Source organism: Crocuta crocuta, unplaced genomic scaffold (assembly GCF_008692635.1).
Source record: "Crocuta crocuta isolate KB4526 unplaced genomic scaffold, BGI_CrCroc_1.0 scaffold791, whole genome shotgun sequence".
In the NCBI taxonomy this organism is placed as follows: Eukaryota; Metazoa; Chordata; class Mammalia; order Carnivora; family Hyaenidae; genus Crocuta; species Crocuta crocuta.
The window spans coordinates 929,391-943,779 of record NW_027532408.1 but is presented as its reverse complement, the minus strand read 5'-3'; the positions used below and the strand labels follow the sequence as shown (position 1 = coordinate 943,779).

Below are 14,389 nucleotides of genomic sequence, written 5' to 3'. Positions count from 1 at the left end.
AACGTTTATTATGTGATAGCACATGCATGAACAGGGTAGGGGCAGAGAGAGGGAGAGAGAGAATCTCAGGGAGGCTCCATGCTGTCAGCCAGAGCCTGACTTAGGGCTCAATTTCACAAACCATGAGATCATCACCTAAGCTGAAATCAAGAGTTGGATGCTTAACTGACTGAGCCACCCGGGAGCCCTGTGTTTATTTCTTTCCAGAATATGTTTTCTTCTCTGATATACTTTAGTTTCTCTAATCACATAAGAATAAGACTTTAGATGCTTATTTTCATTTTAAAAGAATCTTCATTTTGTGCCTCTTTTTAAAGAGTCTGGTTCACCACCTTAGGAGGTCTGTTAGTCTTTCTTTTAACAAAATGGGTGAACTTGACTTCAGCTTGTTTGGAAATCAGTGTATAGCTTCTAGTTTGTCTTCTTTAGCTTCCACTTTTTACTATCTGATTAATGGTTTTTTAATTCATTATTTTCACCTCTGATAAAAAGTGATCTAACAGAAAGTATATTATAAAGTTTGTCAATAGTTTTACTTATTAGTACTGTTTTTTGATAAAAAAGGACATGGTGGGGCACCTGGTTGCCAAGGTGGTTAAGTGTCCGACTCTTAATTTCAGCTCAGGTCATGAGAGCCTTGTGTTGGGTTCCATGCTAGGCATGGAGCCAGCTTAAGATTCTCTCTCTTTCTCCCTCTGCCACTCTATCCTGCTTGTGCTCTCTCTCTGTCTCTAAAAAATAAAAAACGGAAATCATGTTCTGGGGGACAGAGAGACTTTCTAATAGCCAAAACAGGATTGATAAACTTCATTTATTTGTGCAATATCCATTCCTGTAGAACAAATTAAAAAAAAAATTTTTAGAGAGAGCAGGACTTGGGGAGAGGGTGAGAGAGAGAGAGAGAGAGAGAGAGAGAAAGAGAAAGAGAGAGAGAGAATATCTTAAGCAGGCTCCAGACTCAGGATGGAGCCTGACTCTGGGCTCAGTCCCATGACCCTGAGATCATGACTGAGTCAAAATCAATAGTTGAATGCTCAATTAACTGAGCCTCCCAGACGCTCCTAAAACAAATTTTTTTTAATTGAACAGATGTTTGAATGTCATTGATTTGTAATAAAGTAGTAAATTGGTATCCTTGCTTTCTTTTCCTTATCTAATAGGAAATAATAATGCAGGGGGCTCTGTCTCAGCACCAGCTAACTCCGGAATGTTGGGGATTGGTGGAGGTGTTACTTTGCTGCCAGCATTTGAATATAGAGGAACTTGGATACCTATTCTGACTATAACAGTACAAGGCAGTGCAAAAGCCACCTAGTAAGTAGTAGTCGACTTATTTTGTAATGATTGCTCCTGTTGTGAGTATTTTATTCTAAAATCTTTCTCTCTGCATTATAGTTTGAATTTTAAACCTAGTAATTCTAATACAGTTTAGAACTAATTTTTTTGGCCATATTTTGAGATTTTTACTGAGGATTGGATTGTTTGTTTTCTTTTGTCTATTTGTAGACATGTTAATAGCATTATGAAACACAATGTGGTTTCTTTACCTGAGGACCTAGTCAGCTGTGTTATATGGCTTTTTGATTTATGTATATGGCTTGATTTCAGACCCTTTGGACTTAGGTCTTCTAATATTAACCGACTTTACCAGCAGCAGATTATTTAACATTTTAAAAATCTCAAGTTTCTTCACCTATAAAATGGGAGTAGTGATATCTTTACCTTTCAGGATTCTATAGGTGAGAAAAGTGATTTTAACTGTTCGGGTAATTACATTGTTAGGGTTTAACACTCAGTACTTTTAGTTTAATTAATTTAAAGTGTTTAATGGATTCCATATTTGTTATTTGTGTTTTCATCAGTCATTTCAGTTTAACAAATACTTATCTGGCAGTTGATTATTGATTTTTCTTAAGTTGAAGTGAACTGCAGCACTACAGAGATAAAACAGTCAACACCACGTAGATTTAATGTTGCAGCTATTGTGAGGCAGTTAACTCATACATTTTGAATGCTTGGTGTATAATTAAAACACTACTCTGATGACAGTAAATCAAAACTTAAAATGTGAAGCAGAGTCTCTCACTAGTTTGTTGGTTTGGTTATTTATTTATTAAAATTTGAGTATAGGGGCACCTGGGTGACTCAGTCAGTTAAGTGTGTGACTTTAGCTCAGGTCATGATGTCACAGTTTATGAGTTCAAGCCCCGCATCAGGCTCTGCTGACAGCTCAGAGCCTGGAGCCTGCTTGGTTTCTGTGACTCCCCCTCTCTCTGCCCCTCCTCTGATTGCATGCGCGCTCTCTCTCTCTCTCTCTCTCTCTCTCTGTCTCTCAAGAATAAATAAACATTTAAAGAAAACCTGAGTATAGTACACACATGTTACATTAGTTATAGATGTACAATATAATACAGTGATTTGACAAGTTTATGCATTATGTTGTGTTCACCACAAGTGTAGCTGCCATCTGACCTCTTACGTCACTGTTACAATATCATTGACTATTCTTTTGCTAGGTCTTTTATTCTTGTCACGTACTCATTCCTTAACTGGAAGAACTGGAAGCCTATATGTCTCCCACACCCCTTTACTTTACTTTACCCCTTTCTCTGACCTGTTTAAAATGATCACTTTATATGGTGTGCCATTCTGATTGTATAATCATATTTTGCTGTTCAGCTTTATTTTGCCTAAAATTATAAAAGCATAGAGTCATAGAGGACTGAAATATTTAACTAAAATTCATTGTTATTCTTAGTCATTTAAAAGACAGTGTTACCTAGTCTCTTTTAAGCTTTTGCTTGCTACAGAGGCCAGTAGTACAAGCATACTAGAGTATCAAATTTAAAAGAATCAGATTTCTAGCACTGAAGGAGACAGTGATCTCAGTCACTTTCCCACCTCATTTTATAAGTTGAAAAAACCCCAACATGGAACTAAATTACTGCCCTCATGGAGCTTATGATTTAGTGAGATAGTCAATAAAGGTTCAAATAAACATGTAATACCACCTGGGGTAGTGGGTAATTCTTTGAAGAAAAAACAAGTTAAGGGGATAGAGAGTAATCAAGGTGAGGATAGGGACAGAAATGATCTCTGAGGATATAAGATTGAGCAAATGCATAGTTAAAGGGAGAGAGTGAAGATGAGCGCTTGAGGAAGAAAAATTAAAACAAATGACAAAAGAGTAAACACTTGGCAAAGTTGTAAGAATTGCTTTTTATTAATAAAATGGAAGTCTGAAGCCAGTGGTTTAATTTTGAGAGAGACAGAGACCACGTAAGTAGGGGAGGGACAGAGAGAAAGGGGAGAGAGAATCCCAAACAGTCTCCATGCTGCCTGTACAGAGCCTGATGTAGGGTTTGAACCCATGAAACTGTGAGATTATGACCTGAGCCAAAACCAAGAGATGACTGCTTATCCAGCTGAGCCACCCAGGGGCCCCTGAAACCAATTGTTTAATGTATTCTTTTTGTTTTAAAAGAACAGCACATATATTTTTTTAAGTTTATTTATTTTGACAGAGAGGGGGAGAGAGAGAATCCCAAGAAGGCTCCACATTGTCATTGTGGAGCCTAATGAGGGGCTTGAACCTGTGAACCATAAGATCATGACCTGAGCTGAAACCAAGAGTCAGACGCTCCACCAGCTGAGCCACCCAGGAGCCCAGAGCAAGCCAATTGTTTACTAATAATTTAATTCTTGTCAATTAAGAGAGTTGGATTTGACCTAGTTTTACTACTAATTACTGTGATTTCAACTATAGCACATTATTTCACTTGAAGACAAAGTTAGGACTAAGTCTTTAAAGGAACATTTAAATAGATTTTTGTAGTGCTGTAAACACAGATTACTCACCTCTGAAATAAAAAATAGCTAAAAAATATTGGGTGCTCTTCTGTACATGGATTAGCATGAAACTTCCCTGTTGTATTGGCATCTTTTATTCATTCGTTTTGAGATTCAGTATAAAGTTATTTTTACTATTTTCTTTGAAGTATACATATAAATCTTAATTGTGTATTCTGTTCTTGTATTGACTTCTTAAGTATCTAATCATTTGAAAACTTAAGTGATGTACAGACAGAAGTCGTTTTGACATAGTATTGTTGACATGTTCTTTCAGATTATTTACACTATGGTTCCTTTCAAACTTGGGCTTGTGACAGTTTTGCAACTTTACGTAAACTTTAAAATATTTAAATAAATGAGTTACATTTTATCTAAAACTGGAATTTATGTAGTGATTCTAATAAAATAGCCCTGAAATATTGAGGTAAGAAAGTATAGACTATGTTTTAGGCTGTGGTATAAGTAAAAATAAACATAACTCACCTTTTTCTCCTATTTTGGCCCTTAAAGTCTTTACCAAAGACTCGGGGGATTGGAGTTTTGGATATTTAGGATTATTTTGTCTGTTTTAGATGCATTTTCACAGTGGATCTTTTGTTCTTTGAAAGTAGAGATTTGTCTGAAAAAACAGTTAGTGCTGATAGACTTAATGTGTGGCTCTTAAAGTTGAATCCAGAAACTTTACCCTCCCCATTTGAGCTTAGATTTACAGTGCTCAGAGTTGGCACATGCTAGGGGCTCAATTGATAGACTTTAGAGTCAGATTTGGGTTAAGAACTGCTGATTAGTAGTGGTGGTGCCTTAGTTCTTGATTTCATCATCTGTGTCTTTTAGAGGTTTTGTGAGTTTAAACATGACAGTATCCACCAAAAAATCCCTTAAGATTTCCAGGCCGAGAGTAATTGCACAACAAATGATAGCTATTTAGTTTGAGTTTTGCATTTCTTTAGAAATTGCTTACCTCCAGTCTTGATTATGATTCATGGACTTTTAGAATTTGAATAGGGAATTGTTTTATTAACCCTTCTTTTTTATTAAAATTTTTTCAAGTTTCTCTATTTATTTTGAGAGAAACAGAGCACAAGCCAGGGAGGGGCAGAGAGAGAGAGAGAGAGAGAAAGGGAATCCCAAGCAGGCTTTGGAGAGTCTGTGCAGAGGCCAATGTGGGGCTCAAACTCAAGAAACCATGAGATCATGACCTGAGCCAAAATCAAGAGTCAGATACTTAATTGACTGAGCCACCCAGGTGCCCCTTTTATTGGCTTTTCTTATTGTAGTCTTAGTGATTTCCGTTTTATGGGATGTAATTTACAAACCATAAAATTTAGCCTTTCACAGTGTATAATTGATGGTTTTATTGTATTCAAAAGCTGTACAACTGCCATTTAATTCCAGAACTTTTTTACCACCCCAGGAAGAAACCCCTTTCCCCTTTAGCAGTCATTCCCCAGTCTCCCTTTCCCCACCCACTAGCAACCAGGAATCTACTGTGAGTCTCTACTGCTTTGCCTATTCTGGATATTTCATGTAAATGTAATCATATAATAAATATTCTTTTATTCAAGCTTTTGTTACTCAGCTTGTTTTGAAGGCTTATCCATGTTGTAGGATATATCAGTAGTTCACTTCTTTTTATGGCTAAATAATTCCTGTTTATGGATGTAGTACATTTTGTTTAACCATCATTTGATGGGCATTTGGGTTCTTAACCACTTTTTGGCTTTTAGAGATAATGCTGCTATGAGCATTTGTGTGTAACTTTTTTGTTTAGACATATGTTTTCATTTTTAATGGATATATACGTAGGAGTAGAATTGCTGGATCATATAGCTACTCGATGTTTAACTTTCGAAGAACTGCCAAACTATTTTCCCAAGAGACTGTTCTATTTTACATTCTCACCAACAGTGCACGAGGGTTCAGATTTCTCCACATCCTGAGTAATACTTGTTACTGTCTTTTGATTATTGTCATAGTCTTTTGATCATAGCCATCCTAGTGGACATTAAATGTTATCTTACCACATTTCAATTTGCATTTCTCTAAAAACTGACGACATTGAGTATCTCATTCCTGTGCTTTATTGGCCTTTTATATATCATCTTGGGAGAAATGTCTTCTCAGATCCTTTGTTCCTTTTTAATTTTTATTATTATTATTATTACAAGTGTTCTTATATTTTCTTAAGTCTCCTATCAGATATATGATTTTCAAAAATTTTCTATTCCGTGGATTGCCTTTCATTTTCTTAACAGTATCCTTTGAAGAACAATATTTTTTAATTTTGATGAATTCAGTATATTTTTTCTTTTGTTCCTGGTGCTTTTGGCATCATGTCTAACCAAGCAGCACTTAATGTGAGGTTATGAAGATTTTTGCCTACGTTTTCTCCTAAGAGTTTTTAGTTTTAGCCCTTATATTTAGGTCATTGATTAATTTTGAGTTAACTTCTGTATATGGTGTGCAGTAGAGAGATCATCATCATTCATTTACATATGAATATCCAGTTGTTCCAGTACCACCAGTTCTTTTCCATTGGTTTATCTTGACAGATTTCAGTTTTAAGGAACTTAAAACCATAACTCCTTATTTGCTATGATTTTAGACAAAAGATTTATCTTTCCTTTTGAACACTTTGTTCTAACTATGGGGTAGAAACTGCTCTAAAGTGTGACTTTGACATACTGAAACTTTGAGTATTATTCTTACCCTGTTGACATATTGTATCTGAGATGATCTCACAATAATAATCTCTCAGTGGCAAATATCTTCCTGTTTAAAGGATCGATTTGATAGCATCTTATTTTGAAAGTACCTGAGTCAGAGTTTGAGAGGCTTTATAATCCATTTAGTCTTACTCTATTTTGCATGTCTTTATTTTTCTAATGCCAACAATTAATGACAATAGTGGTACATCTTAGGGGGAGAGGCAAAAAAGTAAATTATTAAACTAATTAGTTACGGAAGTGGTCAGACCTTAAGTTTTGTAACCAGTTTCTTGGAATACTGAGAAAGGATCCCTCCTCCAAATGATGCAAACTTAGTAATGTCCATTCTCTTTTGCAGTTTTGTTGCTCTTAATTTCTGTAAACTGCAAATTATGGAAGTACTTTTCAGTATTGTGGCTTTTAATTAGTGTTCTAATTTTCTCATAATTTCAGCCTAGAGATGTTGGACAAAGTTGAACCCCCAACTATACCAGAAGGGTATGCTATGTCTGTGGCATTCCATTGTTTGCTAGACCTTGTACGTGGAATCACTAGTATGATTGAAGGAGAGTTAGGAGAGGCTGAAACAGAATGCCAGACTACCACTGAAGCGGCTTCTTCACCAACACAGTCATCAGAACAGCAAGAATCTCAGTCAGCGTCAGACCAAATGGATAAGGAAATAGGTATATGTGATGTCTGTATTTTTAATTTTTATCTTGAAATAATTTGAAATTTTCCAAAAAGTTGCAAAGATAATAGAGTTCCCATTTATCCTTCACCCTCATTTCCCAGTTGTTAACACTTCCATATTATATAATCACTGTATTTAATATGTCATTATATTTTTTACCTTTTTAACCATTGGAGAGTAAGTTGTTGCAGGCATGATGCCCAATTTCTTCCTACTACTTTAGTGTTTTCTAAAAAATAAGGACAATTTCCTACATAACTACAGTACATACCCATCATAAATTTAGCATTCCCTCAGTATTATCTAATCTCAGACGTCATTCAAATTTTGCCAGTTGCCCCAGTGATGTCTTTTTTTTTTTGAGAGAGAGATAGAGACAGTGTGAGCTGGAAAGGGGCAGAGAGAGAGAGAGAGAGCACAAGCAAGCAAGCAAGCGCAGAGCCTGATGCGGGGCTCGAACTCACAAACCAAGAGTCAGAGGCTTAACTGATTGAACCACCCAGGTACCCCCCCAATGAGATCTTTTTATACTCTGGGATCACATGTTGAATTGAGTTCCATGTTGCTATACTGTCCTTTAATCTAGAACAGGTCCTTAGTTTTTTCTTGTTTTATATGACCTTGATATTTTTGAAGGGTACAGGTTGGTCAGTTTGGGTTTATCTTTTGTTTCCTCATAATTAGATTCAATTTACTCATCTTTACCATAGAAATGTTAGTAGCACATCAGGAGCACACAGTGTCACTATGTCTCATTTTTGGTAATGTTAACTTGTATCATCTGGGTAATATGTCTGCCTGATTTCTTCAGTGTAAGAATAATTATGAACTCTTTGTGGAGAAATATTTTGAGACTAATATAAAATATAAAAGAGATCTTTCCCTTTTCCCCCATTTTTTAAAAGTTTATTCATTTATATTGTTTTTTATATATTGGACATTATTCTTTTTCTGCCACCTCCTCCCTTCCTCCTATTCTTGCCCCTTGCCCTGATGTTGTAATAGAAAATACAATCCTAAAATTACAGAATTTTTTCACTTCAAGCCCTTCTCCTACTTTTATAGTGATGATGATTATCAGTTACTTTGATTTTTTTTCCAGAATGGCAGAATGGATTTCTACTTTATTGCAGGGTTATAGTCTATGATTATCATTATTTGGTTTAACACTCAGATTGTTCCTGACATGGCCAGTGGGACCCCTTTTAAACTGGTCACTGTGTCCTTTTATCACTTTCTGAGCACTACCTTACAATCTCACACAACAAAATGTTCTAAATTCATCTTGGGTTTTTCTAGCCAAGCCCAGGAATCAGTTATTTTTCTAAGGAGCTCTAGCTTCTTTTAGTTTAGAATAGTATTTGGAAACTAACAAATGGGCACTAGTGTGTGTTTTACTACTTAAAAAGGAAATGCACGTACACACAAGCACACATCTCTCTACATTTTAAAAATGTCTGTGTAAAAATATCTGTGTAAATGAGGTTTCTCCAGTTCTAGTTTAATACCACAAGGTTTATTTTCAACTTTTTATGTTTGTAATTACCTTCTCCAGCAGTGAGAACTTGGTCCCAGTTTATTCAGTGGATTTACTTTATTTTCTCAAATCCCAATGTGTATATATATGTATCAATCTCCTGGTTGCGCCAGCTTGTTAATGCTGCCTCACTCTTAGCTGATTACAGAGGCTGAAAGTTTGATCTAATGAAGGGGAAGGGAAAAGGAACTGACATCACACACATACACACACACACACACACACACACACGGCAGTTAACGTCTTGATTTTTGAAACTCTGGTGTGGTTTTAAGTTTTCATTTATTCAAATATATTTTAAATATTGGAGCTTTAGTATTTAACAATTGAGTTGTTGATGGAATATGTAATGTATTGTCATATGACCAGGGAGGTTTTAGAATGACATATTGTCAAATACTACGTTATCACAAAGTATTGTATGTTTTTGTCCTTTAAGTCAGTAGAGCTGTTTGGGAAGAAATGGTGAATGCCTGCTGGTGTGGTTTACTTGCTGCTCTCTCACTCCTTCTTGATGCCAGGTATTAAATCTTTATAATTTTTATATTACATGTGGCAGTTACTAAGGAACAAACATTAAAATGATTACTTCAATTTCTCTTAAGATTTATTTCTTAATATTAGTTTTTTATATATATTGGGCATTATTCTTTTTCTGCCACCTCCCCACTTCCTCCTTTTCTTGCCCTGCTTCTCAGCCGGGTAGTTGTCATGATGTTTTAATGGAAAATACAGTCCTAAAATTACAGAATGTTTTTTTTTTCACTTCAGGCCGTACTCCTACTTTTACAGTGATGATGATTATCAGTTACTTTGATTTTTTTCCAGAATGGCAGAATTTACTGATTTTAAAATGTTTGATATTTTAAGTTAAATCTTTGATTGCTTAACCATTTTCTTCAGTAATGAATATATGTGTTGTATATTGCTTTTATCCAATTCAAATATTCATATATTATGTTGATTAGTAATCATTCCTTAAGTGTGTTTTGATTATTTTTGTACAGATTTTCTTAAAACTCCACTGAATATCTAATTCCATATCCTGTTTGCAGGGTAATTAAACATAAATTAATCTTATTAAATAAAATACTTTATCTTTTCAGCACAGATGAAGCTGCCACTGAGAATATTTTAAAAGCTGAACTGACTATGGCTGCTCTTTGTGGAAGACTGGGTCTTGTAACTTCAAGAGACGCCTTTATAACTGCAATATGCAAAGGTTCCCTGCCTCCCCATTATGCTCTTACTGTACTGAATACCACCACCGCAGCCACACTTTCCAACAAATGTAAGACTTTAGCTTACTCAAAGTTTTTTTTCATCTACTGGTGTGACATGATGTAGAGAAAATATTATAGAAATTCCTAGGTCAAGCCTTATCTGTTTCACTCACTGACTGTGACCTCTACGAGAAGTTAATGACCCAGAGCTTAAATTTTTTCCATTTCTTTAAAACAGTGGGGGTGCAGGGAGAATAATACCAATTTTAAACAATAATAGTGATGATAAAAGAAAAATCTCTGGGGCTTCTGGGTGGCTCAGTTGGTTGTGTCCAGTTTCAGCTCACGTTATGATCTGTAGGCTTGAGCTCCGCATCGAGATGGGTGCTGACAGCTCTGAGCCTGGAGCCTGCTTTGGATTTTGTGTCTCCATCTCTCTCTTCTCCGCCCCTGCTGACACTCTGACTCTCTCAAAAATAAATAAACATTAAAATTTTTTAAAAGGAAAATAAATCTGGAAGTCTTTTGTAAATTATGTCATACTATTGAAATGGTGATTTGGGGTTGCCTGGCTGGCTCAGTCAGTGGAGCATGCGCACCACTCTTGATCTCGAGGTCATGAGTTTGAGCCTCACATTGGGTCTAGAGATTACTTAAATAAGTAAACTTTAAAAAATAAAGTAAAAAAAAGAAATGGTGGTGTTTTTTTTGTTTTTATTTTTTTCAATGGAACTGGTAGAACAATAATGCTGCTTTTAACATTCAAATGTTTTTTCTTGGTGAGTACTTTGAAAACACTCAAGTTTGTTACATGTAATATAAATATGTTTCAAGATGGTATTTAGTTTTCAAACTGAAAATGTGAGATTTGGCCTCTAACTTTAACTGTAAAAGTTTACTGGGAATATATGTTAAAATACTTAATGTGTCCTAATCCTATTTTGCTTGTGAAAAAATATACCAAAGTTTTTTATTTTTAAAAAACTATATAGAAAATTACTTTAAATTTGCTTAAATTAATCTTGGTTTTTATACACCCTGAGTTTCAAAAATGTTTGCATATATATAATAGGTAACTACATAAGTGTCACAGTTAAACTTAGTTTACTCAAATTAATGTTTTAAAACATAACATTACTTTGAATAATGTGAAAAGTATATCTTAATTATTTAAGCTCTCCTTTTTATTCTAGCATATTCCATTCAGGGCCAAAGTGTTATGATGATAAGTCCATCAAGTGAATCTCACCAGCAAGTTGTAGCAGTGGGTCAACCTCTGGCAGTCCAGCCTCAAGGAACAGTAATGGTGAAATACTTTTCATACCTTGTTTACAAACTATCCAGCAAAACTTTTATACCTTTACTTTCTTCATTTTTTAAATCCCAGTTAATTAACATATAGTGTAATAATGGTTTCAGGAGTAGAATTTAGTGATTCATCACTTATGTGTAACAACACCCAGTACTCATCCCAACAAGTGCCTTTTTATGCCCATCACCCATTTGAGGGCATTCCCCCCCACCCAACACCCGTCTGGCAATCCTCAGTTTGTTCTATGTATTTAAGAGTTTCTTATGGTTTGCCTTCATCTCTGTTTTTATCTTATTTTTCCTTCCCTATCCCTATATTCTTCTGTCTTGTTTCTTAAATTACACATACGAGTGAAATCACATGATATTTTTCTCTGTCTGACTCATTTCACTTAGTACAGTATACTCTCGTTCTATCCATTTTGTTGAAAATGGTGAGATTTCATTCTTTTTGATTGTTGGATTATATTCATTGTGCATGTATACCACATCTTCTTTACCCATTCATCATTCAATGGACATTTGAGCCCTTTCCATAATTTGGCTATTGTTGACAGTGCTGTGGTAAACATTGGGGTGCATATGCCTCTTCAAATGAGCATTTTTGTATCCTTTGGATAAGTACCTAGTATGCAATTGCTGGGTTGTAGGGTAGTTCTGTTTTTTCATTTTTTGAGGGATCTCCATACTGTTTTCCAGAGTGGCTGCACCAGTTTGCATTCCCACCAGCAATGCAAAAGGGTTTCCTTTTCTCTGCAACCTTGCCGACATCTGTTGTTCATTTTAGCCATTGTGACAGGTGTGAAGTGGTATCTCATTGTGGTTTTGATTTGTATTTCTCTGATGATGAGTGATGTTGAGCATCTTTTCATGCGTCTGTTAGCCATCTGGATGTCTTCTTTGGAAAAGTGATAATTCATGTCTTCTGTCCATTTCTTCATTGGATTACTGGTTTTTTAGGTTTTTAGTTTGATAAGTTCTTTATAGAGCTTGGATACTAACCCTTTATCTGATAGGTCATTTGCAAATATCTTCTATTCCATTGGTTGCCTTTTAGTTTTGTTGACTGTTTCCTTTGCTGTGCAGACTTTTTATCTTGATGAGGTCCGAACAGTTCATTTTTGCTTTTCTTTCCTTTGCCTCTAGCGACATGTCTAGTAAGGAATTGCTGCGACCAAGGTCAAAGAGGTTGTTGGGGCGCCTGGGTGGCTCAGTTGGTTAAACATCCAACTTCGGCTCAAGTCATGATCTCACAGTTTTTGGGTTCGAGCCCTGCATCAGGCTCTGTGCTGACAGCTAGCTCAGAGCCTGGAGCCTGCTTCGGATTCTGTGTCTCCCTCTCTCTGTGACCCTCCCCTGCTCACGCTCGCTCTCTCTCTCTCTTTCTCTCTCTTTTTCACAGAAATAAATAAAAAACATTAAAAAATTAAAAAAAAAAAAAAAAGAGGTTGTTGCCTATTTTCTCCTCTAGGATTTTGATGGTTTCCTGTCTTAAATTTAGGTCTTTCATCCGCTTGAGTTTATTTTTGTGTATGGTGTAATGAAGCAGTCCAGCTTCATTCTTCTGCATGTCTCTGTCCAGTTGCCCCAGCACCATTTGAAGAGACTGTCTTTTTTCCATTGCATATTCTTTCTTGCTTTGTCAAAGATTACCTGGCCCGTACATTTCTCGGTCCATTTCTGGATTCTCTGTTTTGTTCCATTGATCTTTGTGTATGTTTTTGTGCTAGCACCATGCTGTCTTGATGACTATAGCTTTAAATACATCTTGAAGTCTGGAATTGTGATGCCTCCAGGTTTGGTTTTCTTTTTCAACATATTTGGGATCTTTTCAGGTTCCATACAAATTTTAGGATTGTTAGTTCTAGCTCTGTGAAGAATGCTGGTGTTGTTTTGGTAGGGATTGCATTAAATGTATAGATTGCTTTGGGTAGTATCAACATTGTAACAGTATTTGTTCTTCTGACCCATGAACATGGTGTTTTCAATTACTTCAGTTTCTTTCATAGGTTTCTATAGTTTTCAGTGTACAGATCTTTTACCTCTTTTGTTAGGGTTATTCCTAGGTATTTTATGCTTTTTGGTGCAGTTGTAAATGAGATCGATACCTTGATATTCTGCTGTTTCATTATTGGTGTATAAAAATGCAGCCAATTTCTATATGTTGATTTTATATCTTGCAACTTTACTGAATTTGTGTATCAGTTCTAGCAGTTTTTTGGTGGAGTCTTTTGAGTTTTTTACAGAGTATCATGTTGTCTGTGAAGAGTGAAAGTTTGACTTCTTCTTTGGGGATTTGGATGCCGTTGTTTTTTTGTGTTGCCTGATTGCTGAGGCAAGGATTTTTAGTACTATGTTGAACAGCAGTGGTGAGAATGGACATCCCTGTTGTGTGTCTGACCTTCGGGGGAAAGCTCTCAGATTTTCCACCTTGAGGATGATACTAGCTCGGAGTATTTTGTATATGGCCTTTATGATGTTGAGATGTGTTGCTTCTATCCCTACTTTATTGTGGGTTTTTATCATGAAAGAATGCTGTATTTTGTCAAATGCTTTTCCTGCATCTTTTGAGAGGATCATATGATTCTTATCTTTTCTTTTATTAATGTGATGTGTCATGTGAGTTTGGAAAGTTTCCTTCCATCATATTTTTGAGAACAGCTTCAAAACAACAGCTATTAACTCTTCTTTAAATGTTTGGTAGAATTCTCCTGGACATCCATCCGGCCCTGGACTCTTGTTTGTTGGGAGATTTTTGAGGACTGATTCAGCTTCTTTACTGGTTATAGGTCTGTTCAAATTTACTGTTTTTTCCCATTCCAGTTTTGGTAGTTTATATGTTTCTAGGAATTTATACATTTCCTCTAGATTTCCAATTTGTTGGCATTTAATTGCTCAAAATATTCTCTTATTATTGTTTGTATTTCTGTGGTATTGGTTGTGATCTCTTCTGCTTTTATTAGTGGTTTTATTTATTTGGGTACCTTTCTTTTTCTTTTAGGTAAGTCTGACTAGAGGTTTATTATTTTTGTTAATTCTTTCAAAGAACCATCTCCTGGTTGTG

At 35.6% G+C, this 14,389-nt stretch overlaps 1 protein-coding gene across 2 annotated transcripts in view; it reads left to right on the top strand.

Moving 5' to 3' along the window:
* MON2 (MON2 regulator of endosome-to-Golgi trafficking) overlaps window positions 1-14,389 on the top strand; it is a 110,245-nt gene that overhangs the window by 42,540 nt on the left and 53,316 nt on the right. For both annotated transcript variants that reach the window (XM_077778817.1, XM_077778814.1), the window contains exons 11-15: window positions 1,161-1,314; window positions 7,014-7,246; window positions 9,231-9,312; window positions 9,898-10,082; window positions 11,208-11,320. In XM_077778817.1, coding sequence (XP_077634943.1) covers window positions 1,161-1,314; window positions 7,014-7,246; window positions 9,231-9,312; window positions 9,898-10,082; window positions 11,208-11,320 — 767 coding nt within the window. The remainder of the gene's footprint in view (window positions 1-1,160; window positions 1,315-7,013; window positions 7,247-9,230; window positions 9,313-9,897; window positions 10,083-11,207; window positions 11,321-14,389) is intronic.